General features: G+C 50.8%; 12 protein-coding genes across 12 annotated transcripts; 5 read left to right on the plus strand and 7 right to left on the minus strand.

Annotated features, from left to right (window-relative positions):
- Window positions 1-86: 86 nt before the first annotated feature.
- Window positions 87-712, plus strand: Z518_08366 (uncharacterized protein; the record flags this gene model as incomplete). Its single annotated transcript, XM_013414107.1, has 5 exons — window positions 87-117; window positions 173-199; window positions 251-299; window positions 348-363; window positions 416-712. 5 exons carry the CDS (start codon window positions 87-89, stop codon window positions 710-712), a joined length of 420 nt encoding a protein of 139 aa, XP_013269561.1.
- A 955-nt stretch (window positions 713-1,667) lies between these two features.
- Window positions 1,668-4,158, minus strand: Z518_08367 (uncharacterized protein; the record flags this gene model as incomplete). Its single annotated transcript, XM_013414108.1, has 2 exons — window positions 1,668-2,632; window positions 2,751-4,158. The coding sequence occupies 2 exons, from the start codon at window positions 4,156-4,158 to the stop codon at window positions 1,668-1,670; spliced, it is 2,373 nt and encodes a 790-aa protein (XP_013269562.1).
- A 2,597-nt stretch (window positions 4,159-6,755) lies between these two features.
- On the minus strand, window positions 6,756-7,805 carry Z518_08368 (uncharacterized protein; the record flags this gene model as incomplete). The annotated part of the gene is made up of 1 exon (XM_013414109.1): window positions 6,756-7,805. One exon carries the CDS (start codon window positions 7,803-7,805, stop codon window positions 6,756-6,758), a length of 1,050 nt encoding a protein of 349 aa, XP_013269563.1.
- A 672-nt stretch (window positions 7,806-8,477) lies between these two features.
- On the minus strand, window positions 8,478-9,646 carry Z518_08369 (uncharacterized protein; the record flags this gene model as incomplete). Its single annotated transcript, XM_013414110.1, has 2 exons — window positions 8,478-9,507; window positions 9,561-9,646. 2 exons carry the CDS (start codon window positions 9,644-9,646, stop codon window positions 8,478-8,480), a joined length of 1,116 nt encoding a protein of 371 aa, XP_013269564.1.
- Window positions 9,647-9,809: 163 nt separating this feature from the next.
- Window positions 9,810-10,811, plus strand: Z518_08370 (uncharacterized protein; the record flags this gene model as incomplete). The annotated part of the gene is made up of 1 exon (XM_013414111.1): window positions 9,810-10,811. The coding sequence occupies one exon, from the start codon at window positions 9,810-9,812 to the stop codon at window positions 10,809-10,811; it is 1,002 nt and encodes a 333-aa protein (XP_013269565.1).
- A 217-nt stretch (window positions 10,812-11,028) lies between these two features.
- On the minus strand, window positions 11,029-13,059 carry Z518_08371 (uncharacterized protein; the record flags this gene model as incomplete). The annotated part of the gene is made up of 2 exons (XM_013414112.1): window positions 11,029-12,878; window positions 12,930-13,059. 2 exons carry the CDS (start codon window positions 13,057-13,059, stop codon window positions 11,029-11,031), a joined length of 1,980 nt encoding a protein of 659 aa, XP_013269566.1.
- A 384-nt stretch (window positions 13,060-13,443) lies between these two features.
- Z518_08372 (uncharacterized protein) lies at window positions 13,444-14,052 on the plus strand (the record flags this gene model as incomplete). The annotated part of the gene is made up of 1 exon (XM_013414113.1): window positions 13,444-14,052. One exon carries the CDS (start codon window positions 13,444-13,446, stop codon window positions 14,050-14,052), a length of 609 nt encoding a protein of 202 aa, XP_013269567.1.
- A 30-nt stretch (window positions 14,053-14,082) lies between these two features.
- Z518_08373 (dihydroorotate dehydrogenase (fumarate)) lies at window positions 14,083-15,885 on the minus strand (the record flags this gene model as incomplete). Its single annotated transcript, XM_013414114.1, has 1 exon — window positions 14,083-15,885. The coding sequence occupies one exon, from the start codon at window positions 15,883-15,885 to the stop codon at window positions 14,083-14,085; it is 1,803 nt and encodes a 600-aa protein (XP_013269568.1).
- Window positions 15,886-17,773: 1,888 nt separating this feature from the next.
- On the plus strand, window positions 17,774-18,924 carry Z518_08374 (uncharacterized protein; the record flags this gene model as incomplete). The annotated part of the gene is made up of 2 exons (XM_013414115.1): window positions 17,774-18,007; window positions 18,064-18,924. The coding sequence occupies 2 exons, from the start codon at window positions 17,774-17,776 to the stop codon at window positions 18,922-18,924; spliced, it is 1,095 nt and encodes a 364-aa protein (XP_013269569.1).
- Window positions 18,925-21,592: 2,668 nt separating this feature from the next.
- Z518_08375 (uncharacterized protein) lies at window positions 21,593-24,610 on the minus strand (the record flags this gene model as incomplete). The annotated part of the gene is made up of 1 exon (XM_013414116.1): window positions 21,593-24,610. One exon carries the CDS (start codon window positions 24,608-24,610, stop codon window positions 21,593-21,595), a length of 3,018 nt encoding a protein of 1,005 aa, XP_013269570.1.
- A 798-nt stretch (window positions 24,611-25,408) lies between these two features.
- Z518_08376 (uncharacterized protein) lies at window positions 25,409-26,768 on the minus strand (the record flags this gene model as incomplete). Its single annotated transcript, XM_013414117.1, has 2 exons — window positions 25,409-26,467; window positions 26,514-26,768. 2 exons carry the CDS (start codon window positions 26,766-26,768, stop codon window positions 25,409-25,411), a joined length of 1,314 nt encoding a protein of 437 aa, XP_013269571.1.
- Window positions 26,769-27,240: 472 nt separating this feature from the next.
- Window positions 27,241-27,707, plus strand: Z518_08377 (V-type proton ATPase subunit F; the record flags this gene model as incomplete). The annotated part of the gene is made up of 3 exons (XM_013414118.1): window positions 27,241-27,247; window positions 27,317-27,477; window positions 27,567-27,707. The coding sequence occupies 3 exons, from the start codon at window positions 27,241-27,243 to the stop codon at window positions 27,705-27,707; spliced, it is 309 nt and encodes a 102-aa protein (XP_013269572.1).
- Between the last annotated feature and the right edge of the window lie 221 nt (window positions 27,708-27,928).

The raw sequence follows: 27,928 nt of genomic DNA on the forward strand, positions 1-27,928 counted from the left end.
CCTTGTTTCTTAATCTCTACTTATCCCGTCATCTCCCCTCCCGGGGACTTGTATCTAGACTGCCTACTTCAACATTGGCAGCAAAGATGCCCAGCATGTGGCTTACCGATATGCAGAGTATGCGCCTCCTGTCCTGGTCTAAAGAACATACCTAGAAGCTGATGGCGAACAGAAATTGGTGTCGGGTTCTGCTCTGGAGGTGCTGCGTGCGTCGCAAACTCAAGATGGGCGTAACACTGACATTGAGCAGGTGGACTGTTTTTGTTTGGAGGCGTCCTCATGTTCTTTGACCGATCGATGTATGCGTTATGATCTCACTCTCTGACCGTACTCTGACTCCGCCACAGGCTAGCCATGGGCAATGTTCGTCCTACGCACTCTCCTCCAAGACTTCGTTCTGACGATACCCCCTTAGATCCTTTTCCTGATCGGCCTGATCCTCATAATTGGCATTCAAAAGACGTTCGTCTTCTTCGCAAGACGCCAGAAACTGAAGGGGACGGCCGCTTTTATGACTGGCATACTTCTCATCTTGATCCATTGGCCATTGACCGGGTTCTTGATCGAACTTTACGGCATCTTTGTTCTGTTTGGGGACTTCTTCGCTACGATAGCGTCATTTGCCGGCAATACTCCAGTCGTGGGTCCGTATATCCAAATGGCTTTACAGAAGATTTCAAGCGGTAGAAGAAACGCCGAACTGCCAGTGTGAAGCATAAGATTCCGTCGGAGGTGTTTCAGCGGTGTGATCCAGTACATGCGCCAGGTTCGAGTTTTGAGCCGAGCAAAATCTCCTTAGTTGAGCATGATGGAACCAATAGATCTGGGAGAAAGGATGAGCACACTATCAGTGTCGTTGGAGTATCAAATTCGACGACAGAAACAACGAGGCGATTCACGCAGAGCTTCACGGGGACCAGGAGGAAAGGGCCCCAAAGTTGGATATTTTCTCTCAATCAGCCAGCAAGCGCTGAACCACCACCCGAGTCGATTTCTTCGCCGCAGTCTCCGGGCCATTTACGTTTCACCCGTCTTGATCCCACGAGGAAACTACAACGTTCAGCCTCGTGAAACAGACCGCCAATTTTTTACCAGGATAGCTTCTGAGACTCTTTCCACCGAGGTCGGACACCTCGTACCACCGCCCTTGACACGATGACATCTTCTAGAAGCTGTTATGCCATTCGATCAGTCGATTGGTACGTGCAAAAGTGTTGGGTTGTCGGGTGCGGGTGCCAGCACAGGTTGCCTTTGTACAAATACGTCGTGATCATATTGTAATCATGTGCGTATGTCCGCAAGTGAAGGTCAAAAAGGGTCGCAGGATTAGGAAGCATCCACCAAATTGAACAAGGCTGAACTCGTTTGAGGTGGAGACAGTTACACAAAATGAGATCAATACGTCTGACGCCTGGGTAGCTGGCTCGCTGGTGCCAATGCCATTTTCATGCCCTCATCCTGAACCATGCCTGAGTACTGGAGGGTATATATCCGGTCATTCGCATCCCATCATATCATACCATGCAATATTGTACACCTATAGCACTGAGATTTCGTCGAAAGGGAGTGGTACGCTTTTCCTCTCCTTTCCTGTTCTCTCGCTCTCTGTGCTCCTCGCCGCTTAAGCCAGACACTTTAAATATATGTTTGTGTATAACATGATTTGTTTACATGCCCGCATAACCCCCATCACCTGTCCCTGTGCTCCCACCGCCGGCACTCCCTGGCCCAGGACCCGGCCATCCAAGGAACGCCCCGAAGCCCTGCGCATTCACGTCCGGGGCGGTCGCCAGTAGATCATACCCCATGCCCAGACTCCACAGCATGTCGTCTTCGGTCTGCCAGCCGCCGAACGACGGAGGCTGGCTGTGCGGCGAGAGCGCGTAGTGGTCGAATGCCGCTGTGCCTGTTCCATTTGTTCGCGCATTTGCATTCGGGAAGGCGGATGGCGAGGTCGTCGAGTGCGGTGGCTGCTGCTGAAGCATCGTGCGGTTCGAGGAGCCATATCCATCTTGGGGCGGCGGTTGCTGGGACAGAGAATGTGCGAACGGCGTATGATTACCGCCGTTCTGCTGCGTGTGCATTGATTCATCGATCAGAGCGTTTGCATTGGCGCCGTAGGCGGGTCCGTGTCCATTCTCATTGGCATTGACATTGATCTTATTCCCGGAACTGGAGACAGCCAGCTGAGCGGCTGCGGCGCCCGCTCCGCCCGCGAAATTGCGACGGAGGAGCCTCTCGAAGCCATCAGCCATACTGTATAGAATGTGGTTTTGACCCGCTTTACAGCTTCGAAAAAGCGCGATCACGGCCTCAATCAATGGTTTTGTCTTCGTCTCCGCGTCGATGCTCACGCCGATGCCCGTCCAGCGGCTGGACATCTTGATGAGAAAAACGACGGCGAAGGCAATCATGCTGTGTAAGTACAGGGGGACGCCGACCATGGAGTTGCGGATGGAGGGCTCTTCGAGGACGATAATTAAGATTTGATGTGCGGAGTTGATGGCGTGGTAGGCCAAAGGGCGCAAAGAGGTGGGGAGGGTATCGGTCGAGGAGATGGTGAAGAGGGATCGGCCGCGGAGGGCGAGCGAGTTGAGCATCATGGACGCGAAGTGGTAGTGGAGATCGGCGCCTAGAGAGAAGAAAGAAAGAAAAAAAGGGGAGTTAGTTTGGGTGTCATGCACCACTCATCGGCCATGGCTCAGATGACTGTCGGTGGGAGAAAACACAAATTACACAGGGGATCTTACCAACAGCAGGATAATCACCGATATGGGGATCTCGAACATGACGGAACTGAATCCGCCACCGATCCAAATCTTCAATGAAGCGCTGGTGTGTGAGTAACGTGGCGTCGTCACCGTCCATTAAGCGCTCCGCCTCGAGTCCAAAGTGGTTGTAGGCCTTACTGAGGATAATGAATAATGTCACTTGGGACAAGACCCGTCGATCGGAGGTGGTGCATTGAGGTGCGTTGAGGAAAACGTCGTACTCTTTAATCGCTTGTAACTCGGCTGTGACGGGGGGCCGACCGTAGGCGATGCTAAAATGGTGGTCGAGAACGTATAGCAGGTACCATAACCGAGCACGTTCGAAGGCGTGTCCTCGGTCCGTTTCGGATTGTTTCTGGGAGTATATTGCTTTATAAAAGGCCTGGTGAAGGTTTAACTCGGTCGCCATACGGACGCAGTGGCCGGAGAGTTTCCAACTGAGGTCCGGGAGCCAGAATGCCGCGATGCAGAGAGCTCGGATGTCTTCCAGTGTGTGGAAGCGGTCGAAGAAACTGGTGGCGATGAGTTCGCGGAGGATCTTGTGTGATGTCGCGTGGACCTTTTCTTTCCCGGGGATATGTAAAGAAGAAACGGTGATAATGGCTGTGAAAAATAACGTGGAGGATTCTCGAACGGAGAGTAACGTGCGGGATTCTTGAATGGTGGCATTGTACAAGTACCGTGACAAGGAGGTCTTGAAGAGATTGAACATGTCCTCGGCTTCTTCGATGGTGATAACGCCTAACGATATCATGTCGTTTTCCATATGCTTGCGCGAATGGCGTCGAGCCGGATCGCCGTATTTCAAACGACTTCGGAGGGTATTGAGTTGGGTGACTTCGTACAGGCTGCCCATCGGAGCGGTCGCCACTTCATGGGCATCTTCTTGAGGTTCGCGCGAATTCTCCCGCGTGGTTTGCGCGTTGGAATCGACGGGGTTTGGCTGTGAAGATTGGGGAGGTTGGCCAAGAGAATAGGATTCCAATGGCGGCATCTTTAAGCGGGACAGAATGTTTTCGACAGCTCGGTCGAGACGAACAATTGACGGATGGGGATTGTCGTTGTCATCCTCCAAGCTTACCCTCATGCGCTTCGAAGTGACACAATCCAATCCAAGGCGCTGACATCTCGAGCATCCTGCATCTCCTCGTTCGAGACTGTCGCATTTGACTTTCAGTTTGCGACAAGCCAGACATGCTCGACCTTTGCGCGAAACTTGTAGTTCGGCGGGAAGATGGTCAGCCGATCTCTTCCGACCGTGTAAAGGTGGCGGATGACTGTTGCTCCTATCGGCAGAGCTATTCCATGATGTTTGACGAGCGAGATTGGTGAAAGATGGATTGGGTTGGTGGGGGGATTGTTGCGTGTGATCTTGAGAGTCGGTCATGGTGGAGGAAGATTGTGGCGGAAGTAGATATAAAGCATTGGCATGCGGTGGAGGGAGTAGTGACAAGGTAGAGGAGTATACAATATCAACAAGATGAATGAGAATATTATTGAACCCCCGAAAAGTGGTTTATCTGAGATGAAAAGAGGTTCAAGTTCGGACTTCGGCAGTTTCTCCACCTCCGGATTTTTTCCTTCCATTCCCAGCCAATCAGAACACGCCGTTCCCCGGCCTTGGCCAGCATTAATATGACCGCCATCGTCTCCATCTCTGGCATCAGCACCCACTGGGATCATTTTCCATCACGAGCAAGCCGTCGAGACTGTCTCGCAGGTCAAGTCATGGCATGATCGAAGCGAACAACAGATCCAATCCAGTCGGATTGGGCGAGCGACTCAGCTTGTACTATTTTGAAAGACATTGGAAGTCGTCGTATTACTGATTCGCATCTTCTATTAAATTTTAGTCAAGCATCGAACTTACACAGAAGCTGGATCCTCATATGACTGCTTTGAATCTTTTGCCTGCCAGCCTTTCAATTCCCAGAGTAGTGAAAGTCTCATACCTCGAAGCCATTCTCTTGAATCCTAGAAAGACTCTCCAATCTCTGCCTCGGCCATGTCGACTCACTCCTGACATTGATTCTGACTCGGACTCGTCTCATATATGAAAGCCGAGCTTGGAAGCCCGGACAAAGTGACCGGCTCACAGCGGTGGCTCCTGGGACGCGATTCAAACTCGATCATTTTCTCTCCTTGAGGTGTAATATCCTTCGTAACTCTTGCCACTGCTGGGAATGACTGAAAGACTTTGGTCTTTTTGGCATGATCAAGAGGCTCCAACACCTGCGTCGCTTCTTGATGCCATTCCTTCAATCTAACGAGAAAGCCTCTTGCCTTTGTGTTGATTAAAAATGGCAATTTGTATCGTTCCCGGTCGCTTATTCGCCGCAGCCAGGAACATCAATTTCGTCTTGTTCTGCTTCAGTCCAAGCCAAAGATGCGCCGGAAGATTCTAAAGCTTGCGGAAAGACTCTGTCAATTTTTGCCACTTCGGGGAACTCTTCACATTGCTTCCGCTCTTCCTCCATCTCATCGATTTCAACGTGAACTTACTGTTCGAATATGAAACGACTCTTTCCCTTCCGACGCTATCCTCCCGGGCGCTTCGGCCTCAGGGATTTCCGTTGTTGCCATCTCACTTCTCTTGGTCTTTTGTATCCATACTCAAGGTATGAGATCTCGTTCTGATCCGTTGACACATGGACGAAGACTCGAGAAAGGAAGAAAAGTATGGAAGGATCCGGGTTGGAGACGAAGGAGATATTTGTAAAGTAGACCGTCGAATGTGGTGTTGAAGGAGAAGGATGAGGACGAGAAAGAGCTGAGTAATGAAGATGGGACTGATATCTGATGAAATTTAAGTTCTTGTATGCTGAAAAGCAAGGCAGTTAGCCGGTAGAGGAATGAGGTATTGAAAGACAAGATGAAGCGATGGGGACTCAAGCGATCGCTCCTTGGAATTGTGGCACGCCGCTTCAAAATCTAGACTAGTTGCAGGATTAGGTATTTCTATGGCTTCTCGGAGACAACCTGGATAATGAGAGGTTGTTCGATATCAAATCAGCCTCCCGATATGCCACTTGGTTTTCTATCTGTTGTGTCCGAATAGGCTTCTTTCACCTCTTTTAGTCCAGCTCTTATGCATCCCTGAGTACTTCATCAAATCTAGCATTCAGCCTGGGATACCAAGCTTGTTCTTCCGCCCGGTTCGCCATTCTCTTCTTCCTCCATACTTGCGAGATGTACCTTCGTTCAACCGCTCTTGATACGTAGTCATCATAACATTGAACGCGTCATTCACCTCACCGTGCTTGCCTGGAGGAGGATATGTAACGGTAAGCCAGAATTGTCTCGTACGTTCGAGGATCAACCGACGCAAGCGATGAGAATTATGGCGCTGATCAAGCGGCTCGGGACATTAATATTGGTTGGTTAATCTGTTGGGGCAGGCGAAACCGGCGAGACATTGACCATTTCCTAGCCGGATGTCGATGAAAATGTGATGAGTGTGCCAGAAAACACAGACTTGGTTCTTGACGTAGACTGAGATATTTCTCTCGTTGGACTGATCGGAATAACTGCGTTTCGCCTTCCACTGGCTTTCACTGCGTACACAGTATCGTCAGCTGTCGTCCATAGAACCAAAACACCAAAGAGTGAACTAGCAATCAGAATTAATGTGGCATGGCGACGAAGTGAAATCTGAGCTTCGTGGAGTTCGTACAGTAAAGGTGGAATTCAGAGCCAAGCTTGCCTTGCGAAGGAACGGAAACGACTGGGTCGAAGGTGTGGTGGAAGAGGGCGAAATATGATGAGGGTGTGCAGTGGAACAGATATGGAGGAGGCCCAAGCAACTCAGTGAGACTCACACCTCGCATCAAATTGGAATGCAGTCAGAATGTCGGTATTTCAGAGCTCAAACCTGGTCTTTCTCTCTCTTGAGTGTAGAACTAAGTCAAGTCGAAATAAGTCGGGTCACATACCCACTTATCCACATACCTCGTTCGAGATATTCGTGTTCGTTTCTGCGTTCATTCACTCCGCAACATGAAAATGCGTCTTCACCACCTTCTTCCCATCCCTATAGTGGTCCAGGACCTGATTCGCCTTATCCACATCCAACCCCTTGACCACCGTATAGGCGCCCGGCATAATCTTCCCGTCCGTCAAGAACCCGGGCACACGATCCCAAAACTCCTTTGCCAGCTCGGGTTTCCAATGCGACATGCCCATGACATCGATCAAGTCATACCCGGCCGTTTTCGGCTTGATTTGACTCTCATCAACAGGTCCCATAGGGAGGAGACGGGCGAATTTGCCCCGTTTCGTAGACGACAACGCATTGATCCCAATGGTTTGGGTCGGCAGCGGATTTATCGCGTCATAGACGTAGAGGAGCTCGTCGCCGACGACGTCGCGGATACGGCTGAGGACTTCCTCCGGCGAGCCGTGGCGGGAGAGCACGGTCGTGGCGCCGAGGGACTTCAATTCGGATTCGTTGCCGCCGACGACGATGATGCGGCCTATCCCCGCCAGAGCGGCGATTTGCACGCCGAATCGGCCGCAGTTGCTGCCGCCGCCCATGACGAGGAGGGTGGTGCCGCTGTAGTTGAAGCCTGAAGCTGCGGAGGTCCAGGGGGCAGGGATGTCGAGGGAGTCGAATATCGCAACGAGAGGGGCGATTGTGTTGGTTGGCAACGTGGCGCCGTCGTCGTCGGTGAAGCCGGCTGGAATCTTCGCGCAGAAGTCGGCGTCGAGGATGGCGTATTCTTGGAATCCGTTCTGTGTCCAGCCGGGTGCGGCGTTGGCTTGGCCGACGATGTGGTCGCCGATGGAGAATTTGGTTACTTCGTCGCCTCGAGCGATGATCTCGCCGACGACGTCGTTGGTCAGGACGGCGGGCAGTTTGCCGGCAATAAAGAGGCCCATGTCTCGTGCCTTTTGGTCATGAGGATTCGGGCCGGCCACGGTGACGCGGACGAGAACTTGGGATGGACCGGGTTGTGGAACTGGGCGCGTCGTGGTTAGAGTCAAGGGTGCGCCAATTTCAGTGACGAGCAGGGCCTTTTGGGTCTGAGGAGCCATCGTTGATGGTGCACGGTTGTATGGACACGATGTTCGATGAATGGGATGTTGTTTGCGCAGGACTTCCTCTTCAACTCCTCCTTACATTTCCATCTAGCGGCGGGGGATTGTCTCCTGATCATATATGCTCGCGTCCATTTCTCGACTGGTGTCTGGCCTGCCAATGACATTTCGCAAGGCTGTATGATGTAATAGCTTTGCATGAAAGTCTCTCTTCCAGATTTGTCAGCCAAATAGTTCCAATATCCCCTTGTCGCGTTCAGAGGATGGAATCCCAATCACCGAAGCCGAGACCTCCGTTCCATCTTACGGGATTTTCAAATAACCCGTCCAATGCTCGTGGAAGCGCGGTCAATGACCAATTCTTGGCCCGGAATCCGGAGGGAAAACACACCGAATTGGGCGGACCGAGGGAGGGCAATGGAGAGAATGTATTGGTTGTTAGCGCGGAGGAGGGCGGCATGATTCCAGCTCGGGCAGGAGATATCAGCTGCACGGTTGAAAGACGGTTTAGGAGGGATATTTATAAGAGGTTGAGGGCAAAGTCTGTCAGTCACCTTACCGAGCCTCGCACGGCCCCACCCCGCATTAAATGGCGCCCTTATGCATGAGAAGACTAAATGGAAGTCGGAATTCCATGCGGTGGATGTGAAAATTGTAATTATCTATCATCTATGGGTATAATCTTGTCCCAGCGGACACAGGGCGAAGAATACCGGCCGCCTCCAAATCTGCTACCAAGTTTGCGAGCATCAAGTCACATCCCCTGGCCGCTCTCAAAGCCACACTGACGGGCAAATACTCGGTCTTCAAGCTGACGGTGCTGTTGTAGGGGACTTCGCCCAGTGGAACAATCACCTCCGGGACTCCAGCCATAATTGAGAAGGAAGAATCGCCAAATCCCAGTGGCGGGGTGGTTGTTGCGTTGAAGTAGGTATTTCGATAACTCGGCTCGCTAATAAACCACGGATACACGTAAACTCCCTCCGAGCAAGAGTCTGGATCGGGTCTACCAAATCCTTCCGTCTCATACCAGTTCTGGAAAATGGTCTTATTCCGGATGGCGGTCTGGTAAGCTTCGTCGCCGGCGTTGGTCCAGCCCCATGTCCATCGAGCAAGCGGTCCGGGATTGATAAACGGTTGACGGCCATCATGAACTGCGGCATAATCGGCAAAGAATGGTTTGCCATGAAGATTCCACTGATCACGAGTGATCAATACACCGTAGGTCAAGTATAACATGTCGGCCAGATTTGCAGGCGCATCGCCGTGCGTCTCGAGCCAGAGTTGGGTATAATTCGCAACAGTGCTGTTCACCCTGAGGAATCCTTCTAGCGCGGATACGAAGCCATCAATAAGCGCCGCAGCCGGTGGAGTTATCTCTCCCGAGTTCCATTCGCTAGCGGCAAGGGACCGGTAGATGTTCTGGGGGTAGGATGGATAGTCTGACCGGAAATTCTGATACCATGCCTTCGTCGTGGCCGCCCAAAGACTTCCACTCCTGGCAAAGACACCCACGGTATCCGGCACTGGCGTCAGCGGGATAACGTGGTCCATCGACACCGCTCCCGTGGATGGACGATTACCAAAGATACCTTGAGCTCCGGCCGGACCACGCATTGAACCTCCCGTATCACTTCCCACCGCCAAATCTAGCCACTCGTATGCTCCAATAGCGGCTCCAGACCCTGTCGACGAACCGCTGGGATTCTGGTACCCATCTCCGCGTGGGTTAAAAGGACAGTGAAGGTCTACCCAGTCCGCAGTGGGCCGATCGCCGTTGGCAAACTGCACGGTTCACACCCTCTCTGAGGCCGCTCCGGCTCCCGCATCAGACCCATGTCCTGTACTTCATTGCTTGCTTCGTTGATGTGGAATTCTGGATTTCAAAATGGGTGTATATATTCATCAAGCACCATATTCATATGATGTATTTCGTTATCCCTGATGCGTCACATCGTTATCTTTATCTCGGTCGCCAACCTGAATCATCTGACCTTGGACATGACATCCACGACTTTTGCGGACTTCGGTGCTAAGACAGAAGCTTCTACTGTCGCGAGTCCCTTTCCTGCTTCTATCAAAGGTCGTACAATCCTTATCACAGGCGTCAATAAGCGAGGTGTCGGGTATGCCACGGCCCTCGCAATAGCCTCGCAGTCTCCACGCACTCTCATCCATTCTGGACGCTCCCACGCCAAACTCCAAGAATGCTTGGATAGCCTCCGTCCAAAGCATCCAGACGTCGATTTTCGCTCGCTCATCCTTGATCTAAGGTCCCAGAGGTCGGTCCGAAGGGCGGCCACGGAAATTCTCAGCTGGGAGGGTGCACCTGCAATTGATATTGCGATCAACAACGCCGGCATAATGAATGTTCCGGAGCGTATGCTCACGGAAGATGGAGTCGAGTTGCATTTGGCCACCAATCATGTGGGACATTTTCTCTTCACAAATTTGATCATGTCCAAGATCATTGTCTCGGTGAAAAGGGCCCACGTCGGTGCTGCGCGGATCATCAATGTCAGCAGCATGGCCACCATGGTCTCACTTTTGCGTGCTAGCGACATCAACTGGGAAAAGTCGACATCTCAGCTTCCCGAGAAAGAAAAACCCAATCTTGCCGTCATGAAAGCAACGGGCATGATTGTCGACGAAGAGATGTCCTATATTCCCATGGGGGCGTACGGACAGGGTAAAACTGCTAACATTCTCTACTCGGTCGCTCTGAATGAGGGGCTGTATGAGAAACATGGTGTGCTAAGCATGGCTTTGCATCCCGACGAGGTGCGGACTGAGCTCCACCGGACCACCGATTTAGACTGGTTAGAGAAGACGGCCGAGTGGAGGAAAAAGATGAACGTCGAATGGAAGACGTTGGAACAAGGAGCTAGTACCGCCTTAGTGGCCGCTCTAGATCCCCAGTTGGGGAAGCCGAACAGGGAAGGATATGGACAATTCTTGAGTGACTGTCAGATTGCCACCATCGTGCCACTCTTATGGCCTTGACAAGGCTGAGGCAGACAAATTATGGGAGATGGCCGAGGGTTTGGTGAAGGAGAAATTTTCCTGGTAGAATGGATGCACGGCGACAGTGCTATTCCATTTCGGTCGTAGTCCATGTCATCCGGATCATTGTAATTTTGGGGACCAAATGCTCGAACACCATGAACACCAACAATACCTGATCAACAACATGTATTTCGTTCATCATCCAGATGCCATGTTATCTTGATCTCGTCGAGCCCATCTTTCTCTTCCCCTTGACCAGATGTGCGGGCAACGAAGCTGTCTCATGTCGATCAGCCTCGCCTTGCCTCGCCATACGATTCATCTTCCTCTGACTCAATTTCGCCATTCGTTCCGCCTTTTCTCTCCTCACAGGATCGGTGACTCCAGTGGCGCTGGCCCCCAATCCATCGGTCAACCGGTTTGTTTTCGGGGCTCGGGATACTGATTTGGCTCTTGCTGAAGGGGTATCCACATCCATCGCGTCACCAGCCACTGAAGCAGGTATCGCATTTCGAATCTGTGCTCTGGCTCGATCGGTGGAGGCGGACGCATCCAATCCAATCGAAGTGAAATGTTTTTCCATTTGACTTCGAGTCCTCGTCTTCTTCGCCCGTGGTATTTGGGCCTTGTTCTTCAGACTCTTCTTCATGCGTGCTTCGTTCATCATGAGGGCTCTCTTGTTTCGAATCAAGTCTGCTTTCATGCGGATTTCAGCGTCGTCTTCATCTTCCATACTTTCGCTGTCCTCATAGAATCCTGCGGCTTCTAGTCGTTCCTCTTCGGCCTCCAGTGCCGCCAGCTTCTCTTCAATGTCGGGGTCGACGTAGTCGGCAATGTTCTTCCCGTTGAAAAATTCAGGGATCTTGTCATGGTTCCATTCCGGATTGGCCAGGTCATACGATTTCTTCAAATCAAAGTTGTAGACACCGGCACCGCCATTTTCGTCTTCGATATCTCGTTCCAATTTTCTTCTGCTGGGATCTGATTTGTCGTATCTCTTGTACGTCCCATTTTTCACCGCTTCGGGTATAAACGTTTCACTGACGGAGCCTTCCAGTGGTCGAGCCACGTGAATTCTGGCAAGAAGATCACCTAATCGACCGGTAGGAGCATCGGCGGTGGCCGATTGTGATGCTTGACCGGCCTTCAATTTGGCCGCGACACGATCCGCAATCAGTCGGTCGCAGACTGTATTTTTAACCTCTTGAACTCCCTCATTGGTGACGCATGATAATTGAAGAAGCTCGGTGTTGGAGTGTTGTGTCAAGAGATCTTTCAGTTGCTGCTGCAATTCGGCGTCCAAGTCTTCGGGTTTCACCACGTCCGTCTTGTTGACAACAATGAACACGAGTTTGTTGGCAAATAGCGGCTTGATTGAATTGAAAAGGGCCATCTGAGCGGATACAGAGTAGCCGCATTGTTCCGAGAGGTCCATGAAGTACAGAATAGCGGATCTCAAATGTGCAATTGCGGTGATGGACTGCATTTCAATCGTGTTCATTTCTTCCAGTGGGTGATCCAGAATACCGGGTGTATCGATGGCTTGGAATCGGAGATATTTGTAATCGAAATGTCCCACGAACAGTGATTTCGTGGTGAACGCGTAGGGTTGAACGTCGACATCGGCTCGCGTGATGGATTTCAGGAAGCTGGATTTGCCGACATTGGGGTAACCACAAATGAGAAGTGTCCGGGTATTGGGATCAATGCTGGGCAGACGTCCAAGATGTTGTCGAACTTGTTCCAGGTATACCAGGGGATCCTTCAGCCTCTTGCAGATTGTGGCCATGCGGCCCAGAGCCGCCCTCTTGAGAGACTTGCATTGGAATAGCGATTGAGCATACTTCAAAAGACGGACATAATCTCTGGCGACGGTCTCTATCAGCCGCTTAGCCGTCGATAATGTGCCCAATGCTATTCTGAAATGGTCGGCGTCGTAGAGGGTGTTGAGGAGATCTTTGTGGAAAGGATGGATATCCTGAAGCCGGGGAAAGCCCTCCAGAATGGCTTGGAACTTTTCGCAGAATGTTTCGGAGGTGAATTTGACTTTTCGAGTGTAGAAACCTGAAAGATTTGTCAGCTCGAATACTCAGCGTGGTCTTCAAACTCTGTTACTTCTGATTCTGCTAATTTTGAAACCCGCACGAATTTGTGTTGGTAGCCGCCGTTGTGTTCGACTGAGGACAATGTCAATGAACTCCTGAGAGTTGGGAACCGGTGCAATATCCTTCCACGTGGTCTTCATCTTGCCGGTTGGCCCTGAGAAGGAGTGGGAGGATCTCTTCGTGGCAACGGCAGATTTGCACGATGGAGGAACAAAAAAATTTCAGGACGATTTGGTTGTGAGACGCCGTAGAAACTTTTGCTATCGCTATCGCCGCTGAGGCAACTTTGCCGAGGGCCCAGGTGGAAAAGACATTTTTCCAGTTTAGGAAGGTCCCTTCTGCTGCCTGAAGGCCGTGAAATTGAGATACCAATGAGATACCGATGTGGCCAGGGCTGGTAGCACAGAAATATGAGTGTGGCCGCGAAAAGAACACTGGGCTCTCTCTGCATATATACACCAGAAATTCCCACTTCCCGTTTACTTTTGACCCGTGTAATTTTTTGCAGTTCTGTTTCGAGCAAGATGAAAAAGACCACACGACCCATATTCCCCGTTCCTGCATCTCCCCTGACTACATCTCGTCTGCTCCTCCGGCCAATCAAACAATCAGATCTGGCCGATTTCCATGTCCTCCGCACTCGGATCGAAGTAATGAAGTGGACCAGTACCGGAACAATCGACGCGGACCCGGAAGCGACCCAAGTCTGGATGCATAGATTTCTTCCACCGAATGATGCCACCACCTTCAACTTCGCTGTGGAAGAGTTGTCAGCTCCTGGAAAAGCCATTGGTGTAGTGGGCTGCCATATTTCCGAGCCTCCTGAGTGTGGATACATGTTGAGAGAGGAAATGTGGGGGAAAGGGTATGCCACCGAGGCATTACAACGATGGCTTCAGGCTTGGTGGGAATTGCCCAGGAAAGAAGTGGTCCTGAAAGACGATTCGAGTTCAGATAAGGTGGATAGTGATATAGAGGTGCCGGAGGTGTTGAAGGCGGACATTGACGCCCAGAATGTTGCCAGTGCGCGAATTTTGACGAAATGCGGCTTCCGGCAGGTCTCCGAGGAGCTCATAGAAGAGAATGGGTCGAGCACTAAACTGGTCGTCTTTGAATTAGACAGGCCGAGATAGGAATCCGCGACACGAGAGCGTACACCACTTTTACTCTTTGGCCTTGGGTCGTTTCTCTTCGGCCTGGCGTTTCATCTCCTCTCGCATCTCATCTTTGATCCGGGATATCGTACCGATGCCTCCATAAACCAACGCGGTGTAGACCATGGCCACACTGGCACCTGCATTGAGCACTTGGAGAGCTTGCTTTCCGTTGGTGATCCCCCCTGTGGCGAAAATCACTTTGGGTTGATCGATCGAGTCCGAGTGAACGGCCGTCTCAAGCGCTGCCATCGCATCAGGCCGTGCCCGAGGTGGCAGTCGCTCGAGGGCTGCTTGGATCGATTTCAATCTCTCACGTTCACCTACCGGGGGCGCAAGAGGAGACGATCCAGCTTCATCACTCTCTCCCGGTGGGGTTTGGTCCGCTTCGGTGGAATCATCCTTTTCGAGTATATCTCGAGGAGGAGTAACATCGGTATCAGCGGATATCGCAACTGAGTTCGGTCCAAGTGTTGAGGGAGCTTCCGAACTCGCCTCGAGAGAAACCGGGATCTTCTCAGCTTCGGTAGCGACAGGGCTTGGTGGCTTTTCTATAGCTTCCGCAGGAGCAGGTTTCTCTGCCAAAAGTTTCCGATATCTTGTCACTAAAGAAACTGTTCGATCAAACAAATGGGGCCCAGAAAATCCGCCCTTTTCGAGCAGGTGTCGTTCTTCCCTTGGAGACAAATCTTTCAAGTGTGGTAGAGATGCTGGTCGGCGATTCGTTGTGTTTCCCACAATCACCCCATCCACCCCGGTAGCCCAGACCGCGTCGCATATTCCAGCGATCTCTGCATCCGAATCTTCATCCGGGCTCACCTTGACCATCACCACCGGTTTCGTCCGCCGGTCGACGGACTTGGCTGCCTTGACTACGCCGGCCAGTATGGTTTGCAGCTTGTCCGACCGCTGTAACGATCGAAGACCCGGTGTGTTGGGACTCGAAACATTGACCACCAGGATGTCAGCATACGGGCCGAGCTTGTCGACGCAATAGACATAGTCATTGGTGACAGCCTCGACATCATCTTCTGGAGTGAATTTGTTCTTGGCAATATTGACCGCCAGTAGTTTGCCTGGTATCAAGCTTCCAGGGGGGACACCGGCGATGCCATCCAGTACAGCCTTTTCGGCAATTTCGTCATCGCCGAGGCCGAGGGAGTGGGCAAATTTTCTGACTCGGTTTCGTAGTCTCATAGCCACATGGTCTGCCCCCTCTGAATTCAATCCATACCTATTGATCATAGCTTGTTGGGAACTCAGTCGGAATACTCGTGGCTTGGCGTTGCCCTCTTGTGGGAGAGGAGTGGTTCCTCCAATCTCAACGATTGCTGGGCCAATAGCAAAAAGAGGGTCGGGAATGTCGGCATGTTTGTCAATTCCTGCAGAGGTCGCCACTGGATTTCGGAGCATGTGGCCAAAGATCTCGACTTCCAGATCGTTGTATCGGTCCGGATCACCCCGTTCCCTGGGGTGAAGATTAAATTCCCATAAGGACTTCAAGATACGGTTCCCGGCATGATGGGCTTCTTCTGGATCTCGGTAAACCAGTCGGAGGGCTGGGATGACGATATAACGGTGAGCGCTTGCTCGGATGTCGGTGACATAGACATAAATGATGCCCAAGCCAAGGATCAGAGTGGCACCATAGAAGCCATTGAGCAGATGAGAGGTGAAGCTTGGAGGTGCTTCGGACGTGGAAGCATGTCTACGAATAGGCGGATTGGCGAAGCGAGGTCGAAAAGGGGGTGAATGAATGGGAACTCGTGGGTGAGGAGCTCTCAGGAGCAGCCTGGTCGCCGCGTGTTTCATATTTGATGTGAAGAAGGATTTGGGTGCATGAGGGGATATGAAAAAGAATATGTATCGTCACAGAGGACTCTAAAGCAACTTCGAGGCAAGGGAAGGCGCCTCAGGAGCCACCGCGGAAGGACGACGGAGTTTGGATGAATTTTCGTGGTGGTGACGAAGCTTCCGCTGTTTGATATTGAAAAATAATAAAAGAAAAGGAGAATTCTGATTGGCTCCACGACCCTCGTCGCTCTACCTGCCATTTTCAGGTGTACCTACAGGAAATGTACCTCACATATCATCCCCCCCTTTTGCTAACACTTTCGGTACTATTATATTATAGCCCAATGGATGATGGTATATTACGACACGTTCTGATTCTGGGTCGGCACGGGATGGCTTCGTCTCCGGAACGACTTCTCATTACGCTCAGCCAAACTTTACCGTTGCAGATATCACACCGCCAGGCAGAGTACATTCTTCACAAGATGCACCACCCCATCCATCAAAGCTTGAGCCTAAGTACTCCCTAGTACCTGAATGCTGTTCCAACTCATTGGTTCTCTATTAACATGTCCTAGCCTCCGGAGGAACATCATGTCTTTGCCTTCTCTTGACCCTCGCCAGGTGCTTTCTGATCGGGCCTAACTGTGCTCCGGTGTCCATTTCCCTTGGTGGTCGATGTCAGTTTCATATATGTATTCAAGGAGAGTGCCTGATCATGTTCTGCTGAGCGGCAGTCTTGATCGAACCGAAGAAGATCAATCCAAGTCCCTTCGTATGAGGCTGTGAGCGCTCTCTGGGCTCCCTCCCGGCAATCTTCCATTTACTAGTATCTTAGGGTAGCAGAAATCTCAAACCAGCCATGTTGCTCGGGCACTGGCAGTTTCTGGATGTTTGGCAAATATGGCATTATATATATACCATACCAAGACATATATGGGTCGTGAATGCACTTCCCAGCGTAGCATTTGGTCTTTTCGTCTGGGCAAGGCTGATCAAATGGCCTCGTAACCAGCATATCATTGGCTCGACTCCGAGAAGAACCGTTGATGCCTTCTGCCCGACCAATGACCATTTCTTCCCCAATACGAGTACGCCGACGTCAAATCCCCCAATGACAAACCAGAAGAGAGCATTTGCGCCAAAAGGAAGATCACATGGCTAAATATAACAAACCTCTTCGCATCATCATGAGTTATCGGCATGATATCCCCCTCAGCATACCAGAAACCGGCAGCTTTCTTTGCAAATCGCGTGATATCAAAACTTGGCGGTGGTTCAGGCAAGGCAGATCTGGTCGCGTGCTTTTTTCCACATAAATAAGATGTCCCTCGCTCCCCAGATCTCGTGTAGTGCCACGGCACATGCATGTCTCGCCGTTGTCCATCTTACATAACCTCGCCGCCAATTTCGCCAAGTTCTCGACCCGATACTCAAACACATTGACACGCGCCTCACAAATCGCGACACACATCGTTTCCAGGCGACCTGAGTGGCCGAATTTTGATGCAAGGAATCGAGTAAGGGCAAATAAGGGGTCAAGGGGCCACAGACCACTGAGCCGCTGACGCATCGTCCACATCAGCATCAGCTTCCGCAACTTGCACAGCCCATTCCGTGAGCATCCGAGCCGACCAGCCAACCATCAGCCTTCCGGCCATCTCACTCCAAGCATTTTTGTTCCCCCCTGAATTATTGTGTCCACACGTGGGAATAGTGGTTTCCGAGCACATCTTTGAGTGCACTCCGTAAGTTACTTGTTGTCGTCCCGTTATAATACTTCTCAGTAAGCCCCGTTGGGCTCACCTCCTTCTTCTCATTTCCCCTTCCCCGGATTTTTCTATCTGGTATAGAAAACGTTCCTTTCCCATAATACACCCATATCGTGTCGGCCGTCAACCAGAAAATGGCGTCGGCGGAATCGGACCTTCTCCCTTCCTACAACACCCTCTTCCCAGAGGATGCAGCTAACACCGTCATCAATGGCCGAAGACGATACACAACCATCACGCTCCGTGAGATCTACTATCCCGGAGGTTGCCCCTGTCATCCAAAGGAGAAGAATCACGACAAAAAGGGCAAACAGAAGCAGCCCACACAACCACCACCAAATCAATTCTCAGGCTCCCTCAACGACACAGTATGGCTAGGACACGCTCGACCAGCCATCACCGAACGCTCACAGAGTCAGAGCAGCGAGGGCTCTTCTCGCTCGAATTCCCACAACAGCAGCACATCCGGCGATTCGAGATCCTCAAAAGCACGGCCCTGGGACTGGTTTTCCCGCAGAACTTGAAATTAGAAGTCATTGACGTCGACCTCGGCATTGCTCGTACAGGACATTCTACCAGCCTAGAATCTGGTCGTCCAGTCTTCGAGACAGGTATCATGAAATGGTGGAAGGAGAAGTACATGCTTCCGCCGGCGTTTGAGATCTTCCCTTCCCACCCGAAAAGGCACCAGAAAGATCCACTCCAATCGAACGAAATCATCGGGCTTCCGCCGTCGCCGCCACCGCCACACGACAGTTTAGCCAAATTCAACAGCAGGCCGGACCAAGAGGCGGAGAAACCCTACCCGCTCGCCCAAATCAAGTACCCGGGCTGGCAAGGCATCAGCCGTATGAGCATCGACCTGACACTCTACAACATCACGCCGGCTATGCACTACGACCACAACCTGCACCAGCTCGCCGACAGACTCGACCTCGACATCCGCAGCCGCTGGGTCGTGACTCGTATAGGCTGGAAGCGCGAGTACATGATGTACAACCCGGCCGGGACCCGGATGTACAAATGGCGGCGGAGTGCAAATACACTTACGCTCCCCGGCGTCGAAGACGGCCATCCGCGGGCCCACGGCAACTTGCAGCTCGAAGAGAGCGATGGCAGAATTGTTGCCGTGTACAAACAGCGCCGGGACTTTCGGGTGCTTGGTGCGTTGTCGCTGTTCATGGACGTAGTGAAGGCTCCCATGACTGTCGAGGCTGTGGTTGCAAGTTGTCTCGCTATCGTCTTGTATGAGAGGTTAGGATGGCAGAATTTATTGGGCCAGTAATGCTACACTAAAGCCAGCACCCCCTGAATTCGACGGCCTTATGATCAATCATGCATCAGACATCTACCCAGGACTTTTCAGCCTCTCAGTGGAGACATAACGAATTCATTTATGTATATACTAAACAGCGGCGAGAGAATACTTACTTACAGAATAGTATGGAATCACTACAAGTTCAGAGCCATTTTGGATAGTTGCTTGGATTGTGGGCTGCGTTGAATTTGCGCGTTTTCGAGAAAGATACCACATAGTCATCTCGACGAAAAATCGTCGTCGACTTGGCACTTTTGTGTCTCCTGGAACAATTAACCTCTTTGTCACTCGGACAATTAGAACAAGGGCACAGTCATCAAAGCTTACTGGAGTCTGTAAACCCATTCTCGACAAAGTCATCGTTCTGTCTGACCCAAGCAAGTCCGCTGGCGGCCCCCACCGGATGTGGCAATGGACACGAAAGACCCCGGCCGGCATTCTTCGGATTTTGCAACGCAGGAAAATCATTGAAATCTAGATTGACTCCGTGCCGTCGAAGCTTGGTATGCGACACAGCGAAGTGGGCTGGATGAGGATGACTCGTCAGGCCACCTCACTCATTCTGACTCTGCCCTGCTAGTACTTATTATGAGCCTAGTAACGTTGGAGGATGAAGGATGGATGATGTGCCAGAGCGAGCCCCTCTTTCTGACCCCTGTTGCTGAGATGAGCTGTCATTTGGTGAGCTCGACGTCAAGTGCTCCCTTGTTGGGCAGACATATAAAGCTCGCAATCGGAATTTCCCAGTTTCCGGCCCCGGTTGAAGTGTTTGCATTGTATGTGATGCGCGCTGTATACTTTCTTCCAGAGACGTCGGTATTGATCTTCCCGCTTGTACTTCTCCTTCTTCAATCATTCTCTCAATCTTGATGATAATTCACTATCGTTCATTCTCAGGCAGGTAACCCGTCTTTTCTTGATATCAGTCAAGAATGCACTTTCGAGGTTAGGTAAGTTTTTTTACTGAAAGGCGACCAGTGTGCTTCCTGAAAGCCGCCATGGCCAACCTTCTTTCGAGGCAAGGATAGATATCCCGCGAGACATTCCACGTTGTTCTTTGGTTGAAACTAATGTTGTTTATGAGCAGCATTACCTCAAGGCATCGAATGGTTGCAGATTGACAGTGATCTGGTTTGACGTTTCGATGTGGTGTTTGATCAGATAAATTGAAAGAAGGCCACCATACTCACCTATGCTTCCCCCTCTTTCATCAGAAGCAGGGGTTGATTTATTCGAAGAGTGCGAGAAGTTATAGTCGAATTAAAATGAAGGTCTCTTTGACCAGAGGCATCCTCAGTCGTGATCGTTTGCATTGGAAGTAACGACTCGACTCAGCGTCGACGTTGACATCTCACGCTCTCATCATCTCTGCTCGACACTCTTTTGGCTCCCAAGCATGCCGTGTATCTCATCGCCAAACGATCGTTCCATAATAATGCTTCTCACAGATCATACATTCGTACAATTTGATATTCAACCGTGGATGGATATATCAACGGACACTCTATATCAAATTCCAGTCCGGGTTCGCTTTATCAACTGCCTCGAATACCACGGCCATCGTCGACTTCCACGAACGGCATGAATGGGAATGGTCGTCACGCTCTTCATCCTCCGCGTGTGGATGGGCTTCCTGAAGGGAATGGAGACCCTCCTGTTCATGGACATTACCCGGCATCTCAGTTCATCTTGTGGCCAGTCATGTATATAAATAGTGTGCGCTCTGCTGAAAATGGTAATAGTTCTGTGGGAGATGACAGGAGGAGTGAAATTAGCGCAACCGAAACCATATCTGAAGGACACACTCCTGCGATTCCCGCCACACGCACACCCTCAACCATACCGCTCAAAACAGTGTACCAATACCCAATTTGCCTGAAATGGGACTTCTTCAGCACCAGCACCAATCTCAATTCTCAGTTTAGACATTGATTAGCGCAATCAGGAGCAGTTGGAATTGTGGTGGACAAAGATGTGAAACCGTGATCAATGGATCAATGAGCGAATACTTATCCTGCTCCAACAAGAGAGGGGACTACATGGCCGAATGCTGTCGATGGTGAATCGTGAAAGATGCATTAGGGAATGCTGATGGAGCTGGAAATCAAAGAGTTGAGACTGTCTCTTCCTCCTCCATGCTTCACATTTGTGGTATCCCAGACGGCGGTCGGTATGGCCGACCTTGAGGTCGCAGGAACGGATTGCCGTGACATCAACTCAACTAGTTGCTAAGCATCTGGATCAGGATCCAAAGCCTGAGGCGTGATTCAGCCCATCCATTTCGGCGCATTTCATGAAAATCTGACGGCCGCATAACGGATCTGTTGAGAAGGCACTCGACCCCGGACTTTTCCGCTTCACCTTCGTTCTCGTCTCTGTTGAGCGCAGATGACGATCATAGAAGAAGACCAAGAATGGGAGGAAGTTGATATCATTGAGATTCCGCCAATCATACGTCGGACACGTGAGAGGCTTCCCCTGTACACTTTTCAGCCTTGGGCATACAAGAGAACGAAATTATACTTGCTTGTTCATTATATTAAATAAGAATAACTTGATGTCATTTCTATCTACCTGCCTCATGATACCATCGCCATTGGCACCTTCTCAGCACAAACATTCTAATCCTGTCCCTTCACTTCACAATCCCATATCCTCCCACATGCTTTAAGACCCAGAAAATCGCCCTGAACAACCACCCAATAGCCCTCGCAATGTCCAAGAGAATTCGTAGGACTCGAATGATAAAGACGCTGACAGCTGCAAACACCAACAGATACAAGGCACTTCGGGCACAATCAATCACGAATCCTCCCGCCGTTTCACCCTTGGCCAACTTGCCAGTCTTAGAGTAGACAAAGACAACGGTCCAAAGTCTCCAGCCCGTGGCGCCTATGACTTGGCCCATCTGCCAGCCTCTCTCCAAGATTTCCCAGCCTATTTTTATCACCTGCGGATGATTCCGAATCCACATCTTGGTAGCTTCGAAAGGCACCAGTACCACTTCAGCTATTACGCCGCCGCCGAGAGCTCCTGGTCCGGGAACCTGTGGTTCTGAAGTAGCATCGCTTGTGTCACTGAGATTCCGACTTTCTGACCTTCCAGAACAAGTAGTCGCTGGTCCTGCTGGAGTTATATCACTAAGTCGAGATCCACTTGCAGCTTGATCACTTTGATCGTCGCTCGATTTTTGGCTTGATACCCCCACACCGGTAACAGGTGAGCTCGAACTCCCCTGTCTCTTATGGAAACCGTGGGATGAGGTTTTCCGTTTTGTTGATTCCATATTAGTTAGACTTGCAGCTGGAGCCCCGTTTAGTTGTGCGGTTTGATCGTTCCTCTTTGAGGTTGCTGGAGTTTGCGGGTGAGCAGATAATTCAGTGGGTGTGCCAGTGGCTGGTGTGAGTTTTTCCGCCTTTGAGCTAAATTCCTGGCTGGATTTCGGAGATTCCTTCTTCGACGACCTTTTCAATGCCGACCTGACAAACGCAAATCCTTTGCTTTTGCTCTTCTCATTGCTTTGCGAGCTATTGGAACCTTCCCATCCCTCAACTTCGCTGGCACTGCTGGGACTATAGGCCGCACCCCAAATGCGCTTGGCTGGACTAGGAGTAGCGCCGGGACTGCAATGTCCTAGACAGCCCTCATGGCAGTCTTCATCCTTGCAACAAACAGGGTAGCAATTTGTGTGGTCGCGATCATCAACATCGTTATTCTTGAGCGAACTTGTCGGCGCTTTTAAGTCTGCCTCATCATTTGCTGGAGGAGTCCTCTCCTCTGGCAATCCTGGATGAGATATACATGCCGGATGTAGTCGTTTCGTACCCTGACTTGCTTCGGCGTCGTCCCTCAGCTGGACGGACGTACAGATGACACTATCTGTATTGCGTGGCTGGACGTCGGTGAATTCATGCTGACAATGGCTGCATTTCCTCATCAGGCTAGAGCCGCCCGTTTCTTCCTTCGTTCGGTCCTTCGTTTGGCTTGTCTGAACCTCGTTCGGTATCAACGGCTCGTGAATTTCTGGCACCCGTGTTTTCAAGGGTGGTGGAACGGGGTTTTGTTCTTGCTCGACGTGATCTATCCTTGACGTCTCGATTTCTGGTGGTCTCCAAACTGCGGGGGACTCCATTCCCACCATTTTTGGTCGATTGTGGTTGGGTTCTGCCCTGGGTACGCCGTTCATCCCCTCTGCTCTCATTGGCATCTGAGGACGGGACATTCCTCTTGGTCTGATTCTTGGTAGCGGGATGGACATCATCATATCGGTATTCATGTTCATGCCGGCGTTCATGAAAGTGTCTGAAATAGTTGGTGGAGGTGGTCTTGGAGGTAAACTATGTCGGCCACGATTCATCATCCACGGATCGGGTCGCGGACTGGGGCGAAATGGCCTTGGGATCCCTGATCTGTTCATGGATATGTTTGTGGGAACGATGGCAATATTCGACGATGGGTTCAAATCTCCCCTGAACCTGTTCATCCCTGGAGGGGGAATTGACCGTGATCCCCTTGCCTTTGGAGCTGTCATCCTCATCAATGGTGAGAGGTGCTTCGGAGGGTTGTCGTACACTGGGATTGGCATTGCTCTTTCTCCTCGAGGTATATTGTCCCTGGCTGTAGGAGGATACGTGTGCATAGGCCTGGCGGTACGGACGAATGGGTAGCTGGGATCCCCTCCTCTCGGGTCCTGGAGAGTTATGGTCTGGAATTTGGGCAAGTCTTGCATATTGTTCGACTTTTCTTCCTCCCTTGCTGTTAGAGGGAGAGGCGTCGAGTCATGGTACAACGGGGATTGGCCGTCGTCCGTCGGCAGACATGGTAGTTCTTTTTCGATCATGGGATGGCTAGAAATGTTGGAGATTTTCGAATTTGGGGAGTCGACTAGCCTGCCTGGCAGAGTTGACCCTAAAAATGAGGTATCCGTGGCATTGATTTGATTCTTGTTCAGGGGGGGAGATGTTGGCTCACTAGGGAGCGTAGGTAATGCTTTGTCCGTGCCGTTGGATACGAAGGAACGCATATTGGGAGGATCGGGTGCCGAGGAGTTTATTCGAGGACTCTTTAAAACTGTGCCCGTACTTTCATTTGTTCCCTGATATCTTTGAGACTCTTGACTGCCAGCGCCTTTGCTTGGGGGACTTCCCACAGGCTTTCGTCGTATCATCCTATCTCCTTTTATTGTATTAAGCGGAGGTGGCGGTCTCACATCATCGTGGAGCATTTCTGGGTAGATACCTATGCCATCTGAATGTTGGCGAAGGTGGGACGTTGCAGTCGTCCCTCGTGGGGGGATGATAGAGACCGGATTTTGCATTCGAAGATGTCTGGTTGAGGGCCTTTCTCTCTCATCGCTCGAGGGGCCATTGTTGGTATCTGTAAGTCTAGATGGTGTTCGCAGACGTTGTGGAAAGGGCTCTAGCAATTTATCTGAAGGAGGAGTTGATGAAGGTGTAGGTAGACCTAAGTCCAAACTGATCCACTGGTCACCTCTCTGACGCCATCGACTTTGTCGCTCGGGACCTTGTGTCCGATTTATTTCACCTCGATCAATAGGGCTACTGGAACTGCGTGATCCTGGTGTAACAACTCCGGTTCTTGGATTTGCACCACGGACGAGTAGGTAATCATCTCTGTTGACTGGTCGGCACATGTTCGAGTAGGTCGGGCTTCTACCGTGCGCGCGCTTCGGTGTTGTAGTATGATCTTTTGTTTGCGTGATGACGACCAGACTGGTGGTCCGTTACCAACAAAGATGGTAGTCCTCCGACTAGATTGTTCCGAGGCGATGGACAAGGGATCCCACCTCCCTTTTTTCCTGTGAGGGTGTGGAAGAAAGCGTTTTACAATCAACAGGTAAAATTTTCTCTTGATTCTCCTTGCTGAAATCGACTTCCTAGGCTTCAGATGTGACCCGTCCTTGGGTGGTCTTATTTTCTCCGCTGATGGAAATATTTCAATAAACCCGGGGTCGATACGGATTCATCTCGGTTCAGTTTGGTGGTGTGATTTAACAACTGCTCACTCCGAGAACTGCCATAAGGCTGTCCTCGGTAAATCTCTCTTCGCTGCACAGAGCCACGATGTGAATTGGATGAGGATGAGATTTCACGACTTCTTCGATGAGCGATTGAAGGGAAGGAGGAACCCAAGAATTCTGAAGATGTTAATGCCATCGCAGAAGAACAGGTGGTTGCTATGATATGCGATTGAAGGAAGGGGCATATAGTGGTCTGTGCAGGAACAAGGTGGTCGAGGACAACGCCCCACGATGTATTGGTATTTTGAGAGCAAGTTACCCGGTCTGGGCGATATTTTGAAGCTGGTCATGATCAGTGCTGAGATAAGGAAAGGGACGACCGGAAACGACTCTCCGCAGTGGGACATTCAATTGCCGTCTTTACAGCCATTGGTCAAACATGAGAGTATCTCGTACTATTCGATACTTCGCCTAGAAACGACCGCTCTCCCTTCGGTGTCTATCAGGTCTCAAGGGATCCCATCTTTGAGGTGCGGCAAGAGGGTGGATGCTCCCTGCAGGGACACTCATTCTTTTATCTGGACTTGTCGAGCTCTTTTCGGGACTCAGAGTCGCGCGATCTCGTCGGAAGTTGGCGGATGCACTCTTCCTCAGAGGAGATGCAGCATGAGAATAAACACCCAGGCTACCACCATCACCACCAGAAGAAGTCGGTCGAAAATTTGGTTGGCGAATAGCGGCCAATGGTCTCATTCCCACGGCAGGCTGGTGGTTTGGTGGAGGGGATCGGAAATCCGGGGTGGTCAAGCGCTGCCGTAGGTTGTTGGAGCCTGCTGCCACACCATCCGGGTCGGTATATTGGGAATAATTTGGATTCGGGTTTGTTTTGAAGCCACGGTTAATGACTACCATTGGTGTGTAAACTTCAACCTTGTTGTACTGTTCGTCACGAGCAGAAGAGTAGGAAGCATGTTCACTAAATTGTGTACCCACATCCCTATACAGTGGCTGTGTCCTTGGTCTGACATATTTGGTATCGTACTCATGCAAGACTTCTTTTGAAATGAATGCCGTGTCTTTGCTTTGTGTCGAATATCTTGATTGGAGGAAAGTGAGTTGCAGAGAGAGAATCAGCGCCAGGAATAAAGCGGTCACAATCGTGACACTGGGTCGAGGATCTGAAGACAGTGTGGGGAAAAAGAGCCAGTAAATTAGGACATGTCCAGGACTGAAGTAACAGAATAGGCGGAGTGAGATAGGTAAAGGATCCCAGACTGCAACCTCCCAAACATCTCTTGTGGGATCAGGATGTGCTCTTGATTGGGCAGTATCGGTTCCGAGAATGCTGGAAAAGAATCGTAAAGGAGAGGAGGATACGGGAGAGGAATCGACTCGGACTCGTTTCGCGGACGGTGTACTGGGGACAGTGTCGACTGAGTTTTCGAATAAACGGTAATGTTTCCGTCGTCCAAACGTGTACACAGCATTGACGAGGCATACCAAGGTCAAGAAATGAACGATGAAGGCGGCCTGGGATGTCAGTTAGGTGACTTTCACTGTTCAAATTGTGCCATACTAGCCACGTTGTCCATGCCACGCCGGGAACATCCCCAAAAACATCATCATAGCCTCGCGATGCAGTCTTTGAGTTTGCACGAGCCACGAGGAACACCAAATTCAATCCGATACCGACGGGCATCGCCCACTCTTTTTCAAGTTGGTCCCAGCCATTTGATTCGAGCTCTTCAGAGAGCCAGAGGAGAAAGTCGTAGGGATTGAGGTAGGCTTTGATGCGCTCAATGAGCGGTTGACGCCTTACGAACTTAGGCATAATATACGCTGAGTATTTCTGAGATAGTCTGACACAGACATCTCCCCCTCTAGGACTTGAGGAGAGGCCGCGTGAAGAATTGTGGTCAATTGTGAAATGGGAACGGATAAACAATGACGGAACCTGCGACAGCCAATCAGTAAGTTGATCCTGGGTATGACATCCCCGCCAATGCAGGTACCTTCATTAACCTCCATCTAACCTCCCAATTCCATCTCTTCCAGCTCGAGTGCATATCACGTCTTGTCTGCTGAGCCTTTCAGACGGCGGTCAGGTTGCGATGACGGAGTAGCAATTCTCTTGAAGCTTGTCGGCCTCTACCTCTCATCCACGCCAGAGGCCAAGTTAAGCTCGTAATAATGGCTGCGCCAGCGTCAGCCTACAAGGTACATCCATTCTTCTCTCTCGACGGGCATGCCAGAAGATTGACTTGTGCCTCTTTAGGACCGGCAATTCATCGCTGTGATCGGAGATGAAGAGTAAGTTTAACCCGGTTGCAGGTCAGAACTCGAGATTGGACTAACCTATATCTCTCAGCTCAGTCACAGGCCTTTTGCTAGCTGGCATTGGACATGTTACAGAACCCCCCGACTCCCAGAAGAATTTCCTTGTGTGCGATGCGAAGACGGAGAAGTCTCAAATCGAGCAAACCTTCAATCGATTTACCAAGGAGCGCAAAGATATTGGCATCGTGTTAATCAACCAACATGTACGTTTCTTCCATCAAAGCCCACGACTCCAAGCAAGATCACAGAGAGAGAGAGGGGTTGTACAAGATCAGGGCTTATGAGATAACAGATTGCGGAACAAATACGGGATACTGTGGACAAATTCCAGGAAGCTTTCCCCGCAGTTCTGGAAATCCCGAGCAAAGATCATCCTTATGATCCAGAGAAGGACAGCGTGTTGCGGCGAGTAAGAAGATTGTTTGGTGAATAAGTGTCTTGTATCAAGGCAGTTGGCGCACTAATTGCATTATCTGCTACGATACACCCCTTCAGAAGATCAATTTTTCCCCGAACCTCTTATGATTGTGAAAGTTGGACTCCCGTAATGTTTTGTCTCGTCTGGCGGCGTCTTGCGATCCGACAAATATGACTGTCATACAGCAGCTTGAGCAGGGCACGGATGATTTGAGCACTTATGGAAGCGATTTTGTA

Source organism: Rhinocladiella mackenziei (genome assembly GCF_000835555.1).
Source record: "Rhinocladiella mackenziei CBS 650.93 unplaced genomic scaffold supercont1.6, whole genome shotgun sequence".
NCBI classification, from domain to species: domain Eukaryota; kingdom Fungi; phylum Ascomycota; class Eurotiomycetes; order Chaetothyriales; family Herpotrichiellaceae; genus Rhinocladiella; species Rhinocladiella mackenziei.